This window comes from Macrobrachium nipponense, chromosome 24, assembly GCF_015104395.2.
Source record: "Macrobrachium nipponense isolate FS-2020 chromosome 24, ASM1510439v2, whole genome shotgun sequence".
NCBI classification, from domain to species: Eukaryota; Metazoa; Arthropoda; class Malacostraca; order Decapoda; family Palaemonidae; genus Macrobrachium; species Macrobrachium nipponense.
Genome location: NC_061091.1, coordinates 65,530,275 through 65,556,037, shown reverse-complemented (window position 1 = coordinate 65,556,037; position 25,763 = coordinate 65,530,275). Strand labels below are relative to the sequence as shown.

At 36.2% G+C, this 25,763-nt stretch overlaps 1 protein-coding gene across 37 annotated transcripts in view; it reads right to left on the bottom strand.

Annotated features, from left to right (window-relative positions):
- LOC135205709 (myoneurin-like) overlaps nucleotides 1–25,763 on the bottom strand; it is a 406,587-nt gene that overhangs the window by 274,491 nt on the left and 106,333 nt on the right. The window contains exon 6 of one of the 37 annotated variants that reach the window (XM_064236749.1): nucleotides 1,682–2,020. The exons of 30 other annotated variants lie outside the window; for them this stretch is intronic. In XM_064236749.1, coding sequence (XP_064092819.1) covers nucleotides 1,697–2,020 — 324 coding nt within the window. In that variant the 3' untranslated portion in view covers nucleotides 1,682–1,696. Of the gene's footprint in view, nucleotides 1–1,681; nucleotides 2,021–4,203; nucleotides 5,137–8,791; nucleotides 9,912–12,247; nucleotides 13,233–17,963; nucleotides 19,701–19,746; nucleotides 20,775–23,442; nucleotides 25,761–25,763 lie in introns of those variants that run through there. 6 more of the 37 variants (XM_064236746.1, XM_064236756.1, XM_064236755.1 and 3 more) reach the window with 6 other exon arrangements.

The following is a 25,763-nucleotide window of genomic DNA, read 5'->3' as shown; positions in this document are numbered from 1 at the left end:
AATAAACAGCTGTACTGTGTAATCGCCGCTAGACAAGCACCACAAAACCAGATCGCTGTTAACCGAATCCATCGATAACTGGGGACCACCTGTAGTTTGTCCATGTAAATACTTATAAGGGCCTTCAATTAATTTTTCTTAATGGTAAATAGGTACAATAACTACATTTGAAAGGCTTTTCACCTGTGTGTCATCATATGCTTTTTCAATGCTGTGGTATGTGAAACATTCATGGGGCAGTAAGAACATTGGTAGGGTCTGTAACCTGTGTTGTGTGTATATGGAACTTTGAATTTCCTTTAGTCTTTGAAGTGCAGCTGCAATGAGGACAGTGGTGACTGGTGGAAGGTCTTCATTCTTTGTCTTCCAGAGTTTGCTGTTGTTTGTGAATACCCCCCACCTCCAACTGTGAGGGAAGTGGACCAATAGGTGAGCTCTCAAATAAGGACACTAACAAAGCATGTAAGCTTAACTACAAAATCAGGTTTAGTTGTACTTACTCCACACACTCATGGCAGGTGCAGAGGAAAGCACCAAATGTTATCCTCTGCAGATGCACCCCAAGTAAATTGTGTAATAAATGTTAAACAGTGAAGACCTACTTGGAATGATGATATGCTCAAATCTTTGTGAGACCTTCACTGGTCACACCCAACAAGTTACATGGATCCACTGATCCAAGAAAACAGGAAAAAATCTAATTCATGATTCTGACAATGGGCTGCCTTACTCCCCTATTTGACTACTGAAAGCAACTTACATTTAATCACAGTAGCAACTTACATTTCATTCATAGTAGAGTCTCATTACTACAACTAACAAATGAAGGTGTTGTAATGTTAGACAAACAATTCACAGCAACCAAAACAAAAGGATGTGAATGACAGAGATCTCTACTTTGAGTTTGACAGACGAGAGGATGCGAACTGAGGCCAACACAGTAAATGAGAATAAGGCACACTGTAATCATTTGATGCATAGCATATTGCACGGCAATCTTGAAACACATTTACATACGATGCTCAATACCTCTGAGTGACCAGACAGGAAGTGTTCTTTTCTAATACCTTTCACAACAATGAAAAACAACCAATTCAAAAACTACTAGACAGGCAAGAACTTCACTGTTTCAACCAGAATTCAGATACTGATCAAAGACCAGATGATTTACATTTTCATTTACATTCTCAAAGATAAATGAAAGTAAAAGTTCAGGAATATCCAAGCCTAGAAACATGCATGCTCCAACTACATCCCAAATTTCATCAATGAAAATAAATGCACAGCAACACAGGAACGGTCATACTGTTGCAGACTGGACAAAATGTTGCCAGTATATTTAATGTAAGAAAAACTACTTAAATTTTAATCTTTTAAGCATTGCACTAAGATAAAAACCATCCTGACTAATACATCAGGGTCCCATTCTGACCAGGAGTTACCAAGATATTTGACAGCATAGAAATATTGTAGTACATTACTGTTTGACAGCATAGAGATATTGTAGTACATTACTACTATAAGTAATTCCTCCAAAGTTCAGCAATGAAAATTCAATTGCACTGGTAAGAGAGATATGTACCAAAGAGACTTTAATGTATTCAGTGTTTGTTTTGCATTATATTCCTGTCATTAATTCAGTGGCAAATCTGTAAAGTTTTTCTCCACTGTGCAAACAATTAAAAGCCCTTCACTTCTATAATTTATCCATGTGATTGCTTATAACATGCGACTTTAATAATTGTTTCCTACTGGCAGAATAATTACAATGTCTGCATTTGAAAGGCTTTTCGCCTGTGTGTCTCCTTATATGATTTTTCAGGGTAGTATTATGAGAAAAACTCATGGGACAATAAGAACACTGGTAAGGTCTGTAACCCGTGTGGGTGTACATGTGAAGCCTTAAATGCCCTCTATTCTTGGTCGAGTAGTTGCACTGTGGACAGCGATGAATTTTAAAAGGGCCTCCTTCTTCATCCCTCATGTCTTGTTGCTGCATGTCAATGCCTTCCAGCTCCACCTGTGAGGGAAGTGGAGCAATAGGTGAGCTCTCAGGCCATGACATTGGCAAAACATGCAAGTGTACAGTTAGTAAAAATATTTGGGCAATGTAAAAATATCTTGCTTCTGGAAAGTGGTGAAGGAAAAACCATGAAGTACTGCCCTTCAAACAATAAATAACAGTATTAATACACTTGAATTAACTGCAACCTTCAATACTAGCATTTTGCACTAAGTACTGAGCAACCCACGGCAGGAAAAATACATGATTCTCACTGTTATAAACTACAGTAAAGACCGATACTGACAGTAAAGCAATTTAGTTGAAAAGTAGTAATAATCTTCTATGATAACTGGGGGCACATCCTCAGTAAGGGTTGCCTCATCCTTGGCTTTACATCAACACTGTGACCAGCAAAATACATCGCTTGAAACCAACTTTACCAAGTCTGTCTATATAGGCAACTTCTTTTCACAGAATTTTTGAAACTAAAAATAAAATTCTCATGGACAAAAATTTCTATGACAATTGTTCTGAAGAGTTACAACAGTGCTTCTAAGCATCACTGAAAATACAACACTTATGGTGGCTTGAGATTCAGGCTGAATTTGTTGCACACAGCTCTGCTAAGAAAAAAGCTTTTCATACAATTGCACCAACTTGTACCAATCAAGTTCCAAATACCACTCCCCCTACAATGCCTCGGCTACATTAGGTAAATAGCAACACTTTTATTAGTTCTAAATGGCAAGGGTGGAGGATAAGTAAATAAAACCTCTTTGTTGAAAAAAACTTTTAGTTGAAAGTTGTGCTTACATTCCTATTGCATTCTGCATAGTTATAAGACAGGATCACTGTGTTGGATATGATTTGGTGAGAACTGATTAGTCAGAAAATTAGTCGGTATAGAAATGAATAACAGGTTGAAGGGCAGTTAGAAGTTCAGAGGACCATGAAAACAAGCACAGATAAAAGGCCTAAACCCAGTAAGAATTCAGGGAGAAAACACAAAAGATTAAATACTACAGGGAAGAGAGACCTCACTTCCCATCCAACCTCAAAAAGGAAAATCTAAAGTAACAACTATAATGATGATGACAATGATAACCAGAAGAGTCATACTTTGTAAAGCACAATAGACCAATTAAATCTTGATAAATTTAAATTTATTAAAATGATTTTCCCCTTCATTTAAACACAACCAAAAGTATATCTATATACGGTACAATATCTATCATGAATGAAAATAGCCCCTAGATGCGCTCCAACATTCAGCAATTGACAAACCACCACCCTAAATAGCTTGAGCAACACTGGGACCTGGCCACTGCTATAATACAGAAACTGACCTTTAAAACCCGTGTAACCATATGTTTATTATAACATACATATTACATTGTCCTTAAAGGGAGAACCAAGCTTACATCACCACCTACTACAACCAATGATGTTTCCAAAAACAGTTTTTTAGATTTTTACCTGCTTGATAAGCATCTTCAAAGAAATGCTGACACCTTCAGGAAGTTGGGACTTAATCCACTTTATAAGCACCCTGTCTACTGTCAATAACATTCATTATGCCACCTCCAATTGCTGCTAATTGAAAAAGTCTTGGCAACTTTTTTGTTTAGCCTTGGCATCTTCCTTTTGCACTATAAAACCGTACTAATATGGTAATCAATATCTCACCAATGAATGCATGTATGACTTCTGCCATATGCATACTAAAGTAATTTATGGCAAAATGCTTATTGGTACTCAAAACTTCTCAAGTGTTTCTGTTACAGAAACATGATCACTGTTCACCAATCTTGCCAGAAATGGTCACTTATTTTATTATGATAATTCTGATCAGTTTTATTTAATCAGCAAATACTTCAGCATCTTCTACCAGCACTCAGGCACACTGCGTATTGCAAAGTAAGCTAAAGCTTTCTCATAGTTTTGTTTCCTATAATAATATTACAGTCAGTTAGTTTGTATACTATATACTATTTGTCAATATTCAATGGATGGTTTTCATCAAATATAACTGAGGTTATTGAAAAAACAGGAGGTTATTGAAAAAACAGGAACTATTTTTGTACAAAATCAATGCATGCTAGTTTGTATACACTATGTCATTTATTCTGTAATCAAATTAGTTGAAACAAATAAGAAACAGGAAATACAGTGAGGTGCCATAATCTGTCAGTAATACTCTCCAAAACCTTGCTCCAACCCCAAACCCCAATACTACAGTATGTATACCCCTTATAATAAACGTTACTGGTTAAACATAACAGAGAATAGAAACACTTATGGATACAATATTTCTTACACAGTAAGAATAGTTAACGTAAACAATGTACGTATCATGTAAAATACTGACTAATGAATTGGAGGTATTCATTTTAGAAAAGTGTGCTATTCAAATGTTGAGAAAATGGGAAATAACCTTAACTATGTGACAAATAAAAAGAGGGGAAATAAATGTTTCAAGATGTGAAATAAGAAGTCCTGCCATCCTCAGCCAGGTTTTAACAATTCTTCAGACATAAATGCTAGTGTAATGAAAGCACCCAGCTAAAAATCTTGATTCTCACAGTACAAGCATGATGCTCAGCAACTGCTTTTCATAGATGCCAGACACTAGTTAGTTGGAAGTAAAGATCTAGATATTAAAAAAATGACAGATGGTTGTACCACTTGGTACATTTTACAGATTTTTCATCTTAACTATACTATACGCACACTATTAACGTACTTTCAAGGGAACATATCCAAGTAACTATGCGTACATGACGTGTTAAAGTTATCGAAACCCTTTACAATTGTGTCCTGTGTTTATTCCTAAAATGGGACTTTAGCATACAGTTCCTACTTGAAGAATAAGAGCAATAGATGCATTTGAATGGCTTTTCCCCTGTATGCCTCCTCATATGATATGTCAATGTTGCTTTTTGAGTAAAACGCATAGGACAATATAAACATTTGTACGGTCTGTATCCTGAGTGGGTATAAATATGTTCCTTTAAATGTACAGAGTTCTTGGTTGTGTAATCACATTGGGGGCAACAATGAACTTTTACACTTCCATCTCTGCCTCCCAGCCTTTGCCTAGCACTGCAAACCAGCCTTCTCTCCATCTCCACCTGCAAAGGAGGTGGAGTACAGATTAGGTGAGCTCTTTGAACGTGAGGCTATGCTATCTCCTTCCCAAAGCTTGCTATTTAAATACAGTACTAGTTTTAGCTACCTTCACCACCAGAAAGTGGAACACATGAAGGATCTCTATGAAGTTCAAATGAAATTGAATATCTTGGTTTAAAATAGAAATAAATGGTATTACTCCAATTATTGTAACAGTTTTCCTTTTTTTGGAGGCTCTCACATAACTGCAAATTGACTGATTAGCCTCATATTCTCACTTTACAACTCTCTAAAACAAATTAGTAATCACACAAATGTCTCCTACTGTACAAAAATGGCATATAGAAAATTTTGCTTATGTGGACCACTACTAACTATGTAAGGATATATAAATGGTAAGCACCTGCTCCAACTCAGAAATATCCAATGTATTTGATCAACATTTTCTGTGTTGCTTTAGATCATACCCAAACCTCGGGAAATCTACAATATCAAAGGTGCTTTGGAAATATTGACACTAACTATGAACTTGGAAAGATTACATATTGTGTTACAAACTGCTAAATCTGTTATAAAAGACTCATGTGCTACCTTGGTTTAGATAAAATAAGAAATCAGGTGATGGTCTGCATACTCTGCTGCCTGAAATTATTTAGTTTGGGTTTTCTTTATTCTTAAAACCTCAGTAATTAACATCTGCAAACTATATCTACAAAGAACCATAATCTCCAAGGATAAAAGAGTCTTGTGCTTGTAAATGTGAATGCTGAGCTCTCTACATCAGTTGGAAATTATATAGAAACCATGCCCACCCAAAATGTCCATTTATGATAATTCAAAAATTATCTAATTGATCATTTTTCCAATGTTTCTTTGAAAGCAATTACTGTAAAACAACATGTGAAATAATAAATTAGAGTACGTACTACTATGTATGAAGCTCTATAGTATTATTTGTCGCAAAACATTACAAAAGCAACTGTAACATAATGAAACTGATGGCTTAGTATGATGGATTTTAGACCTTAGAAACAAAGAGAATAACACAGATGAAAGGTGAATGAAGTCAAAAGGTAACATTGATTTACCAAAAAGGTGCCACGTTTTAACAAATTTTTCTTATATCATACTCATCTTTTTTCCCTTGACCATAAAGATGGATACCTGGATAGACATCACTGGTTTATGGGAAGGCAATGATAACCGGAGATCTGTAAAATGCCCTCTCAACTAATTTTCTAGGCTGTGTTGTCCATATGCTGAGAATATAAAGTAAGAGATAATAAAACAAGAGATAAACAAAAGGGCAATCCTGGAAGACTGATGCTACAGAATGTACAGTCTCACAAAAAAGTGAGGCTAAAGGTAGTACCAGCAAGCATGGTAGTGCAGATGCTAGGGAAATTTACCTGGTTCTTAACTCCATGAGCAGGGGAGACTGGGAGATTTCCTTATTCAGGGAGACAAAGAATTATACGATTATGGATTTGTGTGAGTGAACTTCATAAAAACATACGTTTTTATATATAAAACCAATAAATACCCTCCTAGAGCTCATCACTCTGGTAAGGATAAGTGACAAATGCCTTGCTCTAGAAGTGAGGTAATTTCCCCCATCAGGCTTAGATTTCTAAGAACTGATGTAGATCACTTATAATCAGTAGACACAAATGCTACAGAAAATGCTACTCTGATAGCAAAGTCTCAGAGCTTTACCAGGGTTGCAGAGGGGAACGCTAAGAGCCAACATTAAACCAGCGTTAAGATCCCATTCCAGAGGACAGACTTATGATAGAATCTTTTCCTTACCAAAGTTAGAAAGGAGAAGCTTATTGCTAGGACACTTGTTATCCACTTCTTGAGAAGTATACAGGCAGTCCCCAGTTACCGGAGGGGGTTCTGTTCTCGGCAGGGTGCCAATAACTGAAAACTGCTGTTAGCCGAAATTTGACAATTTATGGCGCAAATAACCAGTTAATGGTGCTTCTGTTAGGTATGTTATGGCACCATAACTATTATCACCGCATAAGGCCCCAATAACCAGTACTGCCTGTATTGGGGGAGGGGGGGGGCGGGGGGGGGGGGGGTTACAAAAGGTGCCGACATTACTTCAGCAAAATTGAGTTTTTGGTAAATCGTAAAATCAAGGCCACCAAAAATAGATCAATCTTTTGTTGGTCACAGTATAATGCTGTATGAGCCATAGCCTATGAAATTTTTACCATGGCTTAGTGGAGGCCTGGTCTATGTCGTTGCCAGACCTAGGGGTGCAATTTGGTATGTTTGATGATTGGAGGATGGATGATCAACTTAACAATTTGCAGCCCTCTAGCATCAGTAATTTTTAAGATCTAACGGGCAGACAGAAAAAGTGTGGACGGGCAGACAAAGCAGCTCAATAGTTTTCTTTTCAGAAAACTAAAAAAGCAGGTTCTGAAAAGATATGATAATAACACATAAAAAAGATATGAAAATAACATGTAAAAAGAATGAAAAATGGGAATAAAGAGCACACTGAACAGGGACAAAAGCTTTACACTGAAAAACATGATAACTGTCTCCTTAGAAAATTCTTAGTCAGCAAAAATTTTAAGGCTCTGGTGATGCGCAGGTTTGTACATCAAACAAAAAAATTCACGTAGTCACTAAATAGTAAAAACAATCAGCCTTTCCAAATAGCAATCATTCAGAAAACATTCTGCTAGTGAAGACTTAATGTATTTTGTGTTTTAATTCATTTTAAGTATTGCTGAAATTTGATGCTACAGAACTTCGAGTCATTAAACGCATAGAGCATCCAAACAATCAGTTAAATATATATTCTCAAAAAGATGATTATAAAATCACAAGAATGAATTATATAAAAAAATCCTCAGCCTACTAGTATACATACTTGAAAATAACATCTTATTTCAGAAGCCTATTTAACCATATTATCATCTTAATTTCCCAGACACATGAAGCAAAAGGGCCTCTTAAGGACCAAAATATCTTCATTTACCTTAAACTCCCTAAAAAAGTATGAACATTATTCCTTGTAACTTCTATAACTGGAAGCAGTGAACAGAAAACTCGAAATTTCAAAAACCACATACATACACAAGTTTCCCTTTACCATCGTGTTGCATCCTTCCTGACGGGTATGGAACTTCGGTAGTTGCATATACGTACAGTAGTAGTACTTTAGAGAAATGACTTTATTCCCTGACTGACTCATAAAAACAAAGGACTACAGTGATGTAAAGCATATACGTACAGTAGTAGTACTTTAGAGAAATGACTTTATTCCCTGACTGACTCAGTAAGAAACAAAGACTATCAGTGATGTAAAGCATAACATGATCTTAGCTGAGTGGGATTTCAGGCAATCCTCAGTAGGATCTGGTTTCAGTTTTCTTACCACATTATTATTTTTTTTTTTTATTATATTACGTATTACGTATTATTAAAACTTGACCAAACCTCAAGTCTCATTCCTGCTCACAGGGTTTGCCCACATGGTTTGTTTTTGATCAAGTAAAAATTGGAGCAAGTTGAAGTTAATGACATCAGAGAGCAAAGTAGATACCAAATGAAAAGCTCTAGGCAGTTAACCTTCCATATGTTTCTCAGAAAAGGAAAGAAAAAGAATGATACATATCCTTATTTGGCTTTATTAGAAGTTATACAAATGGCAACATACCATATGCTCATCTGAAAATATTTGGTAGTAAATTATTATTCAGATGATGAACCCTATTCATAAGAAACAAGCACCCAGGGGCCATATACTTGAAATTCAAGCTTCCAAAGAATATGGTGTCCATTTGAAAGAAGTAACAGAAGGAAATATCAACTGCGCCTCCACCAAGCTCACAAGTTTTACCATTTTCCACTTAAATCTGCACAGCAGGGTATAATATATCTGGCTAATGATTTTTATAGGATATAAAGCATCCAATATCTGGCATGCAGTTTTCATAATAGTACTAATTACATACAATATGAATGGGACACATGAAAAGAATACAAGTGTAAGACATTCCACCTAAACAAAGAGAGAACCTAAGAAATTAAGATTGGGCCTAGCATTTTGGGGCAACATCTGTTGTTAGATATAATTCATACACTTATAACACCTCAAAAGTGAATACGTAAAACATCAAATTACGTACAGTCTAACTGCACCACTTACTATTACATTTGTGTCCTATGTGAGAATATTAACGATAAAAGTAAAACAAAAAACACAATTATACTACAAAGCAGAGGGCCATGAAAAGGCTACAGCAGGAATACAAGGATGAGGGCTTACCTAAATGACAAATGTTATGATAAAATTTATGAGATCTTTTGAATGCTTTAGCAAGGTAGGGAAGGAGACTTAATTGATGTTGGTGTATCATCCACATTAAAGTGCAATTCTTTGAACTTTGATTCTCTTTAAAAGAAATAATACTAAGAAGTTGAGTAATTATTCAGTTCATAGCCGATCTTTATGATGCCGCAACATGTGGCCCCTCAAAGCTGTACGCTGACATGCACTATAACCACAAAAGGTACACTTGAAAGGTTGTTCTCCAGTGTGAGTTCTACGATGATTTTTGAAAGTTGTGTTATTGGAAAACTTCATTGGGCAATACTCGCAAGAATATGCTTTATAACCCAAGTGGTTATTGATGTGTTCCCGTAAATACCACTTATAACTGGTAGAGAAGTTACAATAAGGGCATTGGTGACTTCGACGTTTTTTCTCTTGTAGACCCAGTGTTACGGCACCATCCTCTTCTGCCGAGACCTGTGAGGAACATGGGCATAGTAAAACACTGAAGTGGAAAATAAAGTTGCATTCTTACATTTAAAGGTAATATTGTTAGCACTTCAATACATGTAAAGACCAGACAAATTTAATGCTCTGATTCATGTCCTGTACATTCACATCAGCTAAAAATCATACAGGAATGATTCCAAGAAAATATACCAACTATTAAAACTCATCACCATTGACTACAGCTGTCTTTTTTAGGTTTTTAAATGGAGACAGAGCAAAAATCTAATACAGGCAGTCTCTGGTTATCGGTGGACTCGGTTAATGGTAATCTGGTTTTATGGCGTGTGTCTAGCACCATAAAATCAGCGATTTATTGCACCATAACAGGCCAAGTTTCAGTTATCAGTGCCAGAAGGTGCCGATAATAGTTATGGCGCCATAGCATACCGTGTTTCAGTTAATGGCGGTTTTTGCTTATCACCACCCTGCCAATAACCGGGGAATGTGTGTGTAGTTAAGAGGTTTAAAAAATTAACTAAACTTCATAGGTGAAACAACTTTCTATTTGAAATTTAAATAAAAACTACTTCAGATATTAAAAAAATCAGAGTTCCTGACCTAAGGGATCAAGGGATCATTCAAAAATTTTGCTTCTTGAGCTTGCAATATAAGCGCCCACCCATCCCACAATATCATTGTCCTATGCAATCTATATATTCTAAGAAGAAAAGCGGCAACATTACAATAAAACTATGAGAATCCCAGCAAGAAAAACGACACCTGTTTATGCCACAAAGCATAATGAAAAGATTTCCAGAGATCAGTGGGAGATATAATCAGAAAATGCACAACTAACTTGCTATGAATATACCTAAGTCAAACATTATCCTCCCTCCTGTGAGATAAACTATTGTATTTGTGCTACAGTTTTACCATTCAATGTGTGAGGTGCTGTTGACATCCAGAGGCAGCATCTGATGCCTTCACTTAGCCAAGAGGCCATCTGAAGAGGTCCTACAATCATCACCTTTTCCTGTTTCTAGCTGTTTATCAATACTGTTAACATTTTTCTTTTGCAGGGTTTAGACATGGAGGGAGTTCTTGTCACTCACTCTTTTGTCCTGTGCAATTCCTTCCTGGACTTCCACCATGTCAGGATCTTCATATCTGTCCTTCCTTCATGGTAATCTAGGGATTCCTACTAGTTTTCATCCTGCTACATCTGTGTCTACCACTTTTTAACTGTTTCTTTTCTCAGTACAGGCAGTCCCCAGTAAACTGCTGAGTTTAGGTTAATGGTGGTTTTTGCTTAGCAGCACCCCGCCGATAACCAGGGACTGCCTCTACTTGCCCAAACCGTCTCAATCTTTGAGAGCTGCGTCCATTTTCTAGCCTCTGGGCACAACATTTCTCAGTGCTTTCTCAATCTGTTATATATGTAGCAACCTTCACCCAACTCTCCAATCATGAATCTGGGCATTTTGTATCACATACCTTCCAGGTCTCCATTTCACTTGCAATAACCCAGTCTTCATTTACTAATGGGACACTTTCCCCTTCCTGTGCACAAGCATCTCATGAGTCTGGACCCCTGGAGTCTAACTAAATAACCTACACTCATCCTGATTACCCTCATACTTTGATGCTGAAATTACAAGACAACTTAAGGTGGCCTACAATTTCAACTTTAGCACAAGAAAGCCATTTTCTTCACCCTTCTGCAGCTTAGTAGACATCTTTAGGATCCCACAATGAAAGGCTGGGTTACTTAGATGGATACAAAAGTTTGTACCATAGTGATAAGTGTATCCAAGAAGATATGAAGGACCCGAGACATTGAAGTTGTTTATGTAGTTATTACATACGTATAAATGAAAGTAACTGGTAATGATCAAAATTGTAGTTATCAAATAATAAAAGTGACCAGTAATGATCAAACTTCCCTGCCACAGTGCATGGTTTATCATGATATCAGAGAATTGTCTTGGAACCAGGTGATCAATGAAGAATCTGACACACAGTGCTGAATTTCATACTTCATTAAAAGGTAGCAGCAGCCTTAAAGGCCTTCTAACACACAAAAAGTTGTGCATTATTAGCTCCAAATAGAAATCACAGTGAATCTGCACCATGAGATTCCGTTCATTCCACTGACCACACTTTGCGCTTGTACTACGCAGAAAATACTATACAAAATGTTTAAAAATCCATCTTGGTCTCAATTACCAATATCTAACAGAACAAAGGATAATGAAATGTCAGTTTATATATACACAAGAATTTTTTAAATCTAGCCAAAAACAATGTGATTGAGACACCTACAAAATCTGTATCCCCAATAGTACAGGATTTTCAATCTTGATAGTAACTGAACCAAAAAAGTTACTGGCATTTATCAGAACATTTTCATTTAATAAAACAATTTCAGTAAACTCTACATCAAATGATGGTATACACACCAACTGTACATATTTCATCAATTCTGAAAACATTACTTCACCACAAAAGTGATCTACTTCACTGACTTTTATGACTTTAACAGCAACCACAACTATAAAAATAAGTCATACTTACGAACTTATCTTTACATTACAGGGAATCTAGACAAGATGAGAAAAATAAAAGTGGTCAAATTTTGAAAGGCCAAAGAAGAGATAAAATTAGTCTCGTAGTTACTGTGATTTGTAAGGTACGTACTACGTTAAGATAATAAAAGTCCACATTCCAGTGTAATGACAGTGTGCCAGTGCTAATAGGTCTTTATATGTAATATGAATTTTCTTGGTAAAATAGTTCATAAATCAACCTACTAAAAAGATAACTTGCTGAGTATTGAGCTGGCCAGAGCTCATTCAAGTCATTAGTTAATGTAAGTCGTTTGAGCTCTCTGCCAACTCTAAGATGACTACACAGAAATGTGACAATATCAATTTCCTTATGTGGAAACCATCTTCCCTAGCCTACATGAATCTCTCTGAACCACAGATGTATTCATTTGTGCAGTAATACACAAGCATATTTCTGAAAATTTCACTTATTAGGTAGCTTGTCCTTATGACGACTCAATATGTGCCTTTTGACAATAATATTTTGACTAGCAGCAAAGGGACAATACTGACAAAGAAAAGGCCTCTCCCCTGTATGCTTCCGGACATGGGTTTTGAGGTGGGTTTTAGTTGTGAACTTCATCGGACAATATGAACAATGATAGGGTTTGTAGCCTGTATGGATATAAATATGATCTCTAAGGTGAAACCTATGTCCAGTTGAGTAGCTACAATAAGGGCACTGATGGATTTTGGTAGCAACGCTTCCTCTGACCACGGGGTCACCATCAAACTCCATCACCTGGAAGGAATGGAGGGGTACAGTATAAACAAGAGCACCATACATTTTTCTCAAAAATTTACAAGGATAGTAGTACTTACTAGTATGAACATAAATCTTTTGCTACATTACACTATCAATGCCCACCTTCCAATGTGTCCCTTCATTTTTGTCTTAACATCTCTACTAACACTTCCTAAGAGAAACCTTTAGCTGAAAATATGTTACGATCACCTACAATGAAAAACAGAAACTGCAATGATCAAGATGGAATTTAATAAGTACTATAATTAGTACCTCTCAAACCTGAGAGCAAAGCCTTTTACACAGGCCTACGATTCTGGCCAAAGGACACTGAGATTTTGATGACAGCAGCATCCATTTCAACTTTTCAATTATTCACCACAGAGCACAATGTCTCAAGTACAAAAAAACTTTTTCTAGTACCTATACACAAATTCATTTTGTCACTATATGATCACCACTAAAGAAAGCACAAGGACTAGCTTGATTCAATCATTCCTCACCAACATAGAAAATCTTCTCTCAAATCTGTCACTCTTCTTGTTTTCAGCTGATCACTTAGCCTACACAAGTCCAAAGTTACTTGTAGTGCCAGTTGGCACTATCTCCAGGTCAACATGTGGGGAAGGTGTAATCCTCCCCAACTAGGATAAATCTCCAAAGCATTGAAGATAAAGAGGGAGGATGTTATCTTACTGCAGCAATGAAGTTGCATGTATGTACCATAAACAGTTATGCTTGGTAGAGCAATTCACACACACACACACACACACACACACACACACACACACACACACACAAAAAAAAAAAAAAAAAAAAAATCAAAATTTCCTTAACTGGTACTCTATGTATTTCTAAAACTTTTAACATTTGTTGTTGAAGCTTGGGGACTCGCATAATTTATGTTTACGTGTTAGTGATTCTCTGCATCCGGGAACTGGATTATGAAGACTATTAACCAAGTATTCATTAATGAAATGATTACTATATAGCCATTTCAAAACAAGATAAAATTACTTCAAGGTGGCATTCTCCTGTTGGAAAAGGCCATAATTCTACCATGAGTACTTTTAATGCGGTCAGAGTAATTGCTTCTTTGGCTGCCTTATCAGCATCTCCTTACCATTTACAGTACGTACATGGGCAGGAATCTAACATATTTATAGTAAGGCATAATGCTGTATCTGCTCTGGTGAACACACCCAACAATTTACACAATCTTATCATACTAATCTTGTATCCTTTTACGTGGTGTAAAAACCATAAAAAATCATCTGGAAGAAAGGATATTCTACCAGGAATAGTACAACTGATTTTCAACTTTTATACATGCTTGAATTCTTGAATATTACTAATAAAAACTATCAGTCTTCAATGCGATCCTACTAATTCCGAATGTGAGACAGACTCACAATGGTGATGTGCCAACTGTTAAGACATTAAAAGGAATGAAAGCATGTCAGAATAAATGTACTAACAAGGGCATTTACAGGTGTCACATGCACTGTAGTACAACATTGAATAAAGTTAATACTTATTTACGTGCCATCTCCTGAGGCGCTAGATGGTGTGTGGGGCAAAATAACATGTATACTTTAATAATCTCAAAATCAACATCAAATTTTGTGTCTCACTGGTTGTGGTTCCAAAATTTGAGTGCTCAATAGTTCAGCTAGTCACGTCAAGAGCTGCAATCAATGGAACCTCTTGATCATCCTCCAAAGTGCAAGGAAAGGCTGGCCTTGAAAATATACCATCTTGAATACTCGTATAAAATAAAAAACAAATACAAAACGTACCGAAATTTCTTTGCCGCAATCAAGTTTTCAGTCCGGCAGTGACTTATGTTGTTGGTAGCAAATGGCTACCTATAGCGCTGCCAGAATGACTATTATGGCTAACTTTAACCTTAAATAAAATAAAAACTACTGAGGGTAGAGGGCTGCAATTTGCTATGTTTGATGATGGAGGGTGGATGATCAACATACCAATTTGTAGTACCCTAGCCTCAGTAGTTTTTAAAATCTGAGGGCAGATGGACAGACAAAGGTGGCACAATAGTTTCCTTTTACAGAAAACTAAAAATAATCATCATTTATGTTGCCTTCTTATAAAAACCATAAACACAAAACAACAAAAAAGTATTACATCAATAAGTGAAATGTCTCTCAATAAGTGAAATGTGCCATTCAAGAACTGTCACAGTATGCTAGCCTACCCAAAATAAGTAGTATTCAAGGTTCGGTAACCAATACGCATCAAACACGTGAATCACAAAGGGAATGTGCTACATGTAATGTATGCAACTGTACTATAATGAATACTGCACTGTATGTGTCATAAGAAAATGAAAATACAATTACCAGATAACCAATAGTAATGGTAAACAGTAGCATACAAAAATTATGATGCTAGCGCACTTCCCATTTACTAGACTCCCGTTGTTTACATTTTCTTTGAATCCCCAGGTTACGATAGACTCGGCTTACGACGTTCCAAGTTTACGACGCTCTTCAAATATATTCATACAAAATTATTTTTCATATGTGGAACAAACCTTCAGTCTTAACAGTAGAATAAATCTTCTGGCACCAGCTGGAAACCAAATAGAAACAATAAAAAACTAAATGCAAAGAATCTGTGGCATCTTGCATCCGATACGTAGCTGAGGTGGAAGCAAGTCAGAGAGTGCTTGAATCCAGTGATGCATCAATCTTTCTTCTACCACCTTGGAGAGTTGGAAGGTTCCCTTACGATTTTCAACGATATACATACTCCCCAGTTATTGGTTGGGGGTTCCGTTCCCGATGGCGTGACGATAATAGCACCGATCTTCGGTTATCAGTGCATATTGATTCCGAAAATCCAGTTATCATCATCGGTAGACAAGCGCCAAAGTGCATTTTCACCTGTGTGTTTTTTTACAAATTTTTGCCATTTAGTGTAATTTGGTATTACACATAGCGTATTCCCTTGATTATGTGCGATTATACATCCAAGGATTCTGTGGATACTGGAAAGTTACAGATCTGGGGAAAAAAAAGGGAAAAAAAAAAAAAGACCCTTAACAAATATAAAATGCCAATTTCATAACTTTTTTATTTTCACTACAAAGAACATACTGTAGTATATATGCTTATAAACAACAACAAATACACTGTGCAGTACTGTACGCAAAATAAAAACTGAACTGTGAAGTACACTCTACATAATCTCTCTCTCTCTCTCTCTCTCTCTCTCTCATCTTTCTCTTCTCACTCTCTCATCTCATCCTCGTCTCTCTCTCTCTCTCTTCTCTCTCTCTCTCTCTCTCTCTCTCTCTCTCTCTCTCTCTCTCTCTAGCAATGCTAAAACTCTTCTATTTATCCTCAGGAATTACCATTATGGTCCTGCCATGGGCTCCACAACACAGACCAACCAATATCAAAGCTTTGTCTCATGGTTGGTCTTCACCAGAATAGTACTTTGAGCTGTCAGGAGGGCTCTTTCCTCTCCCTACAGCAATTCATATGGTCTTCCCAGTCACAGTTCTCGCACATATGCAACAACAATGCAGAAATTAGCCGTGCTCAACACTACTTACTTCCTCACTTCAGTAGATACTAGGCCTCACTGATGGGGCACCATGAATAATTTGGATAATGAGAACAGAGCAGCTTGGGTGTTTTCCCTCTCAGAGATCAAAGAGTAGTGGCAAACACAACAGGCTCGCACACAACTGTCACATCTGTGTGAAACGGTGGATGGAAAGACCATAGTGATTGCTGTAAGCAAAGGAAAGAGCTCTCCAGCCTTCAGTCCATTTACAATGTCAACTGGCAACATTTTGGCCAAGAAAAACTATGAGAATTCTTTGATATTGGTTAGTCTCTCTTATGGAGGGTCTGGTGGGACCATAAGGATAACTCTGAGGACAGGCAGCCAGTAATATTTTTTCTTTGCCACAAAGAGCAGCAAAAAATTATCTAGGAAAAAGTTCAAATGAGCAAAAATATTCAAAACTACAGTGGACCCTTGCTTATTCACGGTTCAGCAATTGCAGATTTTTCTGGGCCGCATTTTTTACAATAAATCGCAGAAAAAATTGATAATTTGCAGACTTTTTCGTAAAAAAAAATGCTGATTAGTACGTAGTACTGTATTTTCATGTTAATTTTTGTGACTAGATATATTTTTTGTCATAAAAATTTTAATATTTAGTCACAGCTAAAAGAAAAAAAAAAGAAAAAAAAAAAAAGAGAGAGAGAGAGAGAGAGAGAGAGAGAGAGAGAGAGAGAGAGAGAGAGAGAGAGAGAGAGAGAGAGAGAAATTAAATTTCACTTAAAGATTTACAAAACAATCATTCAGCCCGAAATCTTAGGAAATGGCTCTTTATGACATCACAGAGATTCAAGTAAGGCAGGGTTTCTACACCACAGCTCTTTGCTTAGTGATCATTCCAAGTTCAGAAGAAATGACCTCAAATATTCTTTTCAATGTGACACTTCTGATAACCCCAAAATATTCTGATAACACCATAACCCACAACTGTTACTAAAATTGACAACATAGCTCCCATCAACCACCCACACATAGACTGAAAAACTGTTAATATCTTTTTAAATCCTTTTCCCAACTTCCAGATCAATTAATGCATATAACCTATTCTGGACAAGTGAAAAATCTGACAATTCCTTATCGTTTATTGATTCCTGTACATGGGAGGAAATATACAATAAGGCAACTCAATAAATAAAGCCATTATACAGTATACATACTACTTCAAATGTTCACCATGATAAAATCTCAAGTTTACAAAACCAATGAAAAAAAAGAGAGCAGTTTCCAAGAATTCACTATTTATGACCTAGACAGTGGTACTCTTGTGCCAGCGATGGCAAAGGGAACATCATTCTTTGCCATTAAGAAAGAAGGCAGGTAGAAAACCATAACAACAGACACAGAGCGTAGCAACGTGTATCTTCATAGGTGAGGCGACCTAAAGGAAAAGAGAATGAACTCAGAGAATGTGAATTCTTTGAAATCATTGTGACATTCAAGTTTTGTTAAAAGATGCCCTATAAGACTTTATAGTAGTCCACATTATTTTTCAAAGAACTATACAAGTGCCGTTCAAAAAGGATTTGTATAGTTGCTGTTCAAAAAGGATTTACAAATTAGGGAGTCGCTCACGATATAAGTACGTGGGGGGGGGGGGGGGGGGTACTCCCTCAAAATCCTGTATCCTTCCTGATCATGAGTAATAAAATAAAAGATAAAACACCTGTATGGGATTAAAGGGAGAAATTCTCTTCATTATAGAGACAGGTGTTAATACAATACAGAGCCATAGCAAAATTGAGCATGATGACTTGTGGTGTGCACAAAATTTCACTGTGCAACAGGATCAAAGAGTTGTTACTGTGAAATCACAGCAAAAGAAAGAACTACTAAGGACAGCATTTGCCACGAAGACCAGCCAACCCTTATGGTGATAACTGCTCCTTCATCAGTAAGAAAAATTAAAAGATAACAAGAACGGACCCTAATAGCTTCTCCAAGAACATATTTACAGTCTCTTCTACTCATCGTGTGTCGGCAATTGTACCTTTATATTAAGGAGAGGTCCCTTACTTCTTCATGATGATTAATGTAAATGAAATATTTGCAAAGGTACAGATAGCAGAATGTATCCATAACAACTGCACTTCAACATACATTCATATTTTGCTAAAGAAAAGCAGGAACTTTTGTTGAACATTCAACCATTGATGCACCAAATAAATGCAAATAAACATGAGAAATGTTGTTCAACTGTGGTTTATTTACCAGGAAAAGATGTCCAAAATTTGGTGAAACCCTACTGCAAATGGTATCCTTCCTTTTTTTTAATAGAATACAAGCAAACCATTAGGTATTTGCATGAATGGCTGGTTCTACAGCAATGGAACTGTGGTACCTTTAATTTTCTTAGGCAAGCCAGAAAATATTTTACATCTGCAAACTTAACACTATAAATAAAAAATGAACAAACAAGAGAAACAAGAACACTAATTTCAAGGGATACTCTTCCCATTCTAAACCAAATCAGAGGCTTCCATAGATAATGGACCTTTATTGAAGTTCATCAAGATTTCAAAATCATAACAATTCATGTTGAAACAAACAACATCATAATTCCTCATAATTCTCCAAGAACTCCTCTGCACAGTCAAAAGAATTTTGCAGACAGCCAATGCTTCCTCTTTCAAACATTTCACGTAATAATCAGCAATGATACCTTCTCATGTGCCTCTTAAGATTAGAAGCTGTTGTGAATTTCATAGTGCAATGCATACAAGAAAAAGGCTTTATCCCTGTGTGAATATACATATGGTCTCTTAAATGTGTTTTGACATTTGTTGCATAGTTGCAAAATGTGCACTGATGCCTCCATTGGGTATACCTCCGTCTCATCGCAATCGTCTCAACCGTGCCCATCTCAACCTGTGTGAAATTGGAGCATTTTAGGATTGCAATTTGACGAACTCTCTCTAAGTAACAATAATAGTATCTACTGTAAAAGTATTTATCATACAATTAATATTTTCAAGGTTAGAACCTGTATACATGACAGCATTTCATCTTGCTGGCAATTCTTGATGTTACTACAAAGCCTCTTAAAAAAGACTTCAGTATAACGTGGAACACAGGTCCTCAAAATGTTTGGCCACTATACATTTTCTTGGATTAGTAAGACTAAAAAACATACCTTGGATCAATGGCTATTCAGGTGATATCCAGTAATTTAGATTTATAACTTGTAACTTCCTGTTAGAACTTAATGTTCTTGTACAAAAAGTAATACGCAATTTATTTATCAGAGGAAAAAATTATGTGAATACAAAGGGATTAAAATACTACATAATTATTTTCCACCAATCTCCTGGTCCAAATCTAATGAAGGATATCAATTATAATGCCAGGAACATCTCTATCAAATACTGTATGAAGGAATATATTACGCAAAGAACTTTGGCGTACTAATTCATAAAGTGTTCATAAAGTATAAGTGAGAAGTTACAATTGTGTATGGCACAACAAACAGTTCCATATTTCTGCAACAAATACCTTGCATCTGTCATGAACTATGAACATAAAAAAGATGAGAAATATGGAAGCATACAAATATTTGATCAAATAGGCAACTAGCAATCAATGCAAAATCCCTTCTGAAAGCTAAAATACTTGAATCTTCTATCAGTGAAAGGCCAGTTAAGTGACTGGGTGTCGGGTCACCATATGAAACTTGAAACAAGAGTTCCATCTGGTTGTGTATGGACAATAGATGCAGCGAAAAGGTTTCTCCCCAGTGTGCAGACGAACATGCAATTTGAGATTTGATTTTGTACCAAACTTTTTGGGGCAATAACTGCACTGATAGGGCTTATACCCAGTGTGGGTATTAATGTGATCCCTGAGATGGAATTTACGAGTAGCTACATAGTGACAATAAGGGCACTGAAGTTTCTTGGCTGATATGTTCCCCCCGGCCAGCACACCGGCATTGTCGACCATCACCTGAAAGGAATGGAGCAACGTCAAAATCCAATAGAGCTACAGCATCAGACTCTTTCTAACAATAATGCCCTATCAAAGGATAGATGACAAAGAAACAATAAAGAAACAGCTTTACCAACTTCATGATTCATCTGGAAATCTGTAATCTACCTCTCAACCTTATGGGTATGCTAACGATTTGCAAAATAAAATAACTACCAAATTTCTTCATGAATGACAGCATACATCATTTCATTCCCTGGTTATTGGCGATCAAGTTATAAGCACCAAAAATCCACTTTTTTCGGCACCAAACTGCACTGATTTCCATTAACCTGTTTGTCGATGCCAAAATCCAGTTATCAGCATCCATAAGTGCCAAAAATCGCTGATTATCGGATATCGGCAATTTCTGCTATCATCAAGCTGTCAGAACAGAACCCTCCCAATAATAGCTGGGGACTGCCTGTACTGTATATCAAACTACGTACAGTCAATCCCCCTTATTCGCAGATTTTTCTGTGGAACATACATATAGCAACTATGTATTTTCATGACTAAATGTTTTAGGATAAGTTTAAGGTATATTTGGTGTTTGAACTATCAAAATAGGCAGTTACTATAAGCATTTTTAAAGGGGTTTCGGTATTCGCAGGTGGGTGTGGTAAGCATCCTCCACACATACCGGGGCGACTATTATGCTTCAAACTTCTGAAGGTCACCAATGCACAAGAATACATTAAGATTATTGAATCCCATTTATTCTATTTATTCTTAATAACTGTTTGATGAATAGCCAGAATAACAATAACAACACTGCATCTCAGGACTTAAAAAGACCCAAACGGCACTAAATAAAAAATCTGAAGGCCGTGGGTTGTTTCCTTTCGTTGCTCAACATGATGTTTGAATAACCTTCTATGAACAATTCAGCTGATGCTGTTTGATGCTGGTAGTTGCCATTACAAGGAAGGAACATACCATATTTACTGTATTTGCTGGTGTAAAAGAAACTCTTGCATACGATGCACCTTGCATAAATGCACCCCTATTTTACCAGGATATTTTGTGGAAAAGACAATTTTAATATGTTTCATCATACATTTATTGAAAGATATTTTAATGCGATTTTGTAAGGAAAAATTTCAATATTGCTCCATGGGTAAACAAATTTTTGCAGTAAAGTCATATGCTGGGTGATAATTGTTACAATATTATCACTGACTGCATCTGTAGGAAACCAAGAGGACAAACCCAATAAATTTTAAGCATAGTGTTGGATTATGTGTAAGACATTCCCCAGCTATAACCCTGAGAAAAAGAAAGTGAGAAAGATAATAACTAAATAAATATGACACAATCTTCCCTCTTTCTCAGCCTAATCCCTGCTCTTATGTAGCTGTTTTTGATGAACTTTTTCCAGGTGTTTCTGAAACTTGCTGAAAGGTTTACTTCATAATTTGTTTTGCCATAGGTTTTTTATGGACAGATGCCCTTCCTGACTCCATAGTATCAGAAAGATTCTGAAGGGAGTTTATTTTTAATTGTTTGGGTTAATCTTTGCACTTGGTTAATTTATTGATGCATCACATTCCATTAAAGACAAGTGAAGGAGAATGAGGACAAGAGATTATCTCACTTGTCGGTGATAGCAGCTTTTCCGTGGTAGTATGTCTTGAATGAAGATCTATTCAAGCAAACAAGTTTTTTTTTGCATAATAATAATGATAATACTACTAATATCATTATTTTTTTTAAATGGAGTTGTAACATTCAAAGACTAAAGTAGAGCTATATTTAACGAAAGTATATTATGCTATAAAAAATGGCTAAGTTGGTTATGCTAGCAATGGAACCCACAATAAATATTGGTCATTGGTAAACCTACTAATATTCCAAGAGACTGATAGGCATACCAAGGGACTCAAAAGACAATGGAACCACAGAGAAGATAATCTCAAATCAAGTTGGACAAGATACAGGACAACAGAGAAAAGACTAAATGATGCATGTACACACAGACATGCATAAAACCACTTTTAGAATGTTTTAAGACCTTTCAATACATGATGAGGAGCAACCATTTAACTTTGTGAAAACTATATGGAAAAAGAATTCAAATTAAAACCCTGACAACCAGTTTCTTTTTTTAATATTAAATAAAAAAAATATGAAACAACATGACAGATAAGCAAGCCAATCTCCAGTACAAACACTGATGTTTTCAAGCTTTCAGTTATATACTAAAGGCGCAATAGCCGCCAACGTCTTTGAAAATCAGAAAAAGTGAGAATCAAGATGTCATCTGATGATTAACTGGGAGTTGCAAACTAAAGTTGAGTTCAAAAGGAAACATTACGTGCAACACTACATACAGTATTCTTAAATTCTGTTGCATTAATATGTAATAATTCAATGTAAAAATTTATCACATTAAAAAAAATTGTATTTTTCCTTAAATTATGAACCTAACTTTCATATACACATTGAGTATTTCCTGAGCTTCACTATGCTCGGCTGTTTCTAGACTAGTCTCTCAAAGCAAAACCCATACCCCTACTAGGGACGCTTGTTATCTAACCCACACTGACCTTTTCTCAACTGAGCTAGTATCTCTGGAAGTAGCGCTGAAGCATTATAGTCTCTGTATTTGTGCATTTTATCAACTGCTTAAGAGAAACAAAAGAAATGGAAGCAACACTTTATTCAAGAAATATACAACATACAATTACTGATTTTATTCCCAGATTGTTATTCACAAACTAGAATCCAATGATGGGCAAAGGTGTGTTGAATATATTTTAAACTTTTAGTAAATAGATATTGAAGTTAATGTTATGAAAACAAAATTAAGTTGTATTTATATCTAAGACATCAAAATCTACCTTTCAAACAAAAGGATATCCACTGCAATACAACTTGAAATAATACATATTCAGAAAATACCAAACTATACATGTATGTAATACTCTCTTTTCACTTCAACTCTGTCAGCAACAGGCCTTATCTAGTTTGAAGTGAAAGTAAAAAAATTTCCACTGCACCTATTTATTTCACTGATTCCTTTTAATACCTGGACAGTATACCATATAGGAATATATAGTAATTTTTCATCTATTCACTGTAGCATACTTTTGCAACATTAGCTTTCATAATCTAATTCCTAAATGCAAGGTATGAAACACAAAGCATCAGAACTTCATTTTTGAAAAGCTGCCTTCACACTTCATCCCCATTCATGAATTACACATAATACTACCGATTCGCAAAACTCTGCTAATACTAACACTAAATACGCTGTAACCTCAAAATGACAGGGTTAATCATTTATGCTCTGCAAATCCACATCAGAAACTTTATTTGAAAGAATCCTACACCAGCCAGTCTCCAACTAATCATTTCAATGCCTCAAAACTTCTTACATCCACCTTGGAAAAGGGTTTCACAGAGCAGAAGGAACACCAACATGACAGTTGTTACCCTGTTGAGCAAACTTCTACATATGAGACACTCCTTGAAAAACTAAACAGTATTGCACTATATTCATAAATAACCAGCAGTATGTCAGATTCCCTATAACAATGATGCATGGAACTTTTAAGTAGATTTGCAAGCATGCCATGAAATTACTAGTGAAGATGACAGTTTGAACACTTTCTTCAGAAATGTTTATTCCCTCAACATAGTACTGTACTGCTTAAATATTTAAAATGAAAGCAGCAAACAATAATCACACAACCCTTAACTTGAGTCTATTAAAATTCACACCATCCTCCTCCTTGTACACCACTGCAGTACAAAAATGACTCAGGATTTCATGAAAACAATGGATGAGCAAATACTACCAAAGAATATAAACTTCTATTACTTCATTACCATAAAGCAAAGTACAGGCAGTCCCTGGTTATCGGCTGCAGGGGTTCCGTTCTCGGCCGGGTGCTCATAAGTGAAACTGCCATTAACTGGGGCTTAGGGATTCATGTTGCTTATGGCGCCAATAACCAGTTAATGGCACCTCTGTTAAGTAAGTTATGGTGCCATAACTCTATTATCAGCACCTTATGGCACCAATAACCGAAATTCTGCACGTTATAGCGCCATAAATAGCCAATTTTATGGTGCTTAAAATCAGTCATTTATGGCTCCATAATGGGCCAAGTTTTGGTCATCAGTGCCATGAGGTGCTGATAATAGACTTACAGTGCTATTAACCAGTTATCAGCATCATTAACAGAAACTTGGCGCCTTAATCATTATAAATCGCTGAGTTTCGGTTAATGGTGGGTTTGCTTATCAGCAACCCACCAAGAACAGAACCCCCGCCACTAACCGGGGACTGCCTGTATGATGACTCAGGTTAAGGCGATTTTCGGCTTACAATGCCCTGCCTGGAACGGAACCCTGCTGCAACATGGGGACTGCCTCTACTGGCAGTAAGAGTTTGTAGTCACAATAGGCTTTCTCATTATGTCCTTGTCTCAGTCAAAGTTTCAAGATTCTGCACCAGTGTTCCTATAAAACATGTATACTATATGTATATAGTATATGAGTCAAAAAAAATTTTAATACAAAATAGTAAACAGAATAGAAGCTATACCATATTTTATGTTAACTAATTTTACATGCTATATAGACATCCAGATTAAAAAAAAAATATTCTGACCAAAAATGGACTGATACAGCACATATTTAATACAGGTTAACTTTATCCCAATGATGCCTCAAAACATGATTCTTAAGGGATGAGCTTTGTGTGGAACAGTAAGAACAATGACTGCATACATAGGGCTTTTCTCCAGTGTGCGTCCTAATATGTAATTTGAGGTGGGTTTTCGAGGTAAATTTCTTAGAGCAATATGAACATTCAAAAGGTTTTTCTCCAGTGTGTGAATATATGTGACTGGCTAGATGCAATTTTCTCTTTGCTACATAGTTACAAAAGGGGCACTGAAGTTTCTTGGAACTCTCGTCTCCAGTTTCTTGCCTCAAAACATCACTCTCCATCACCTG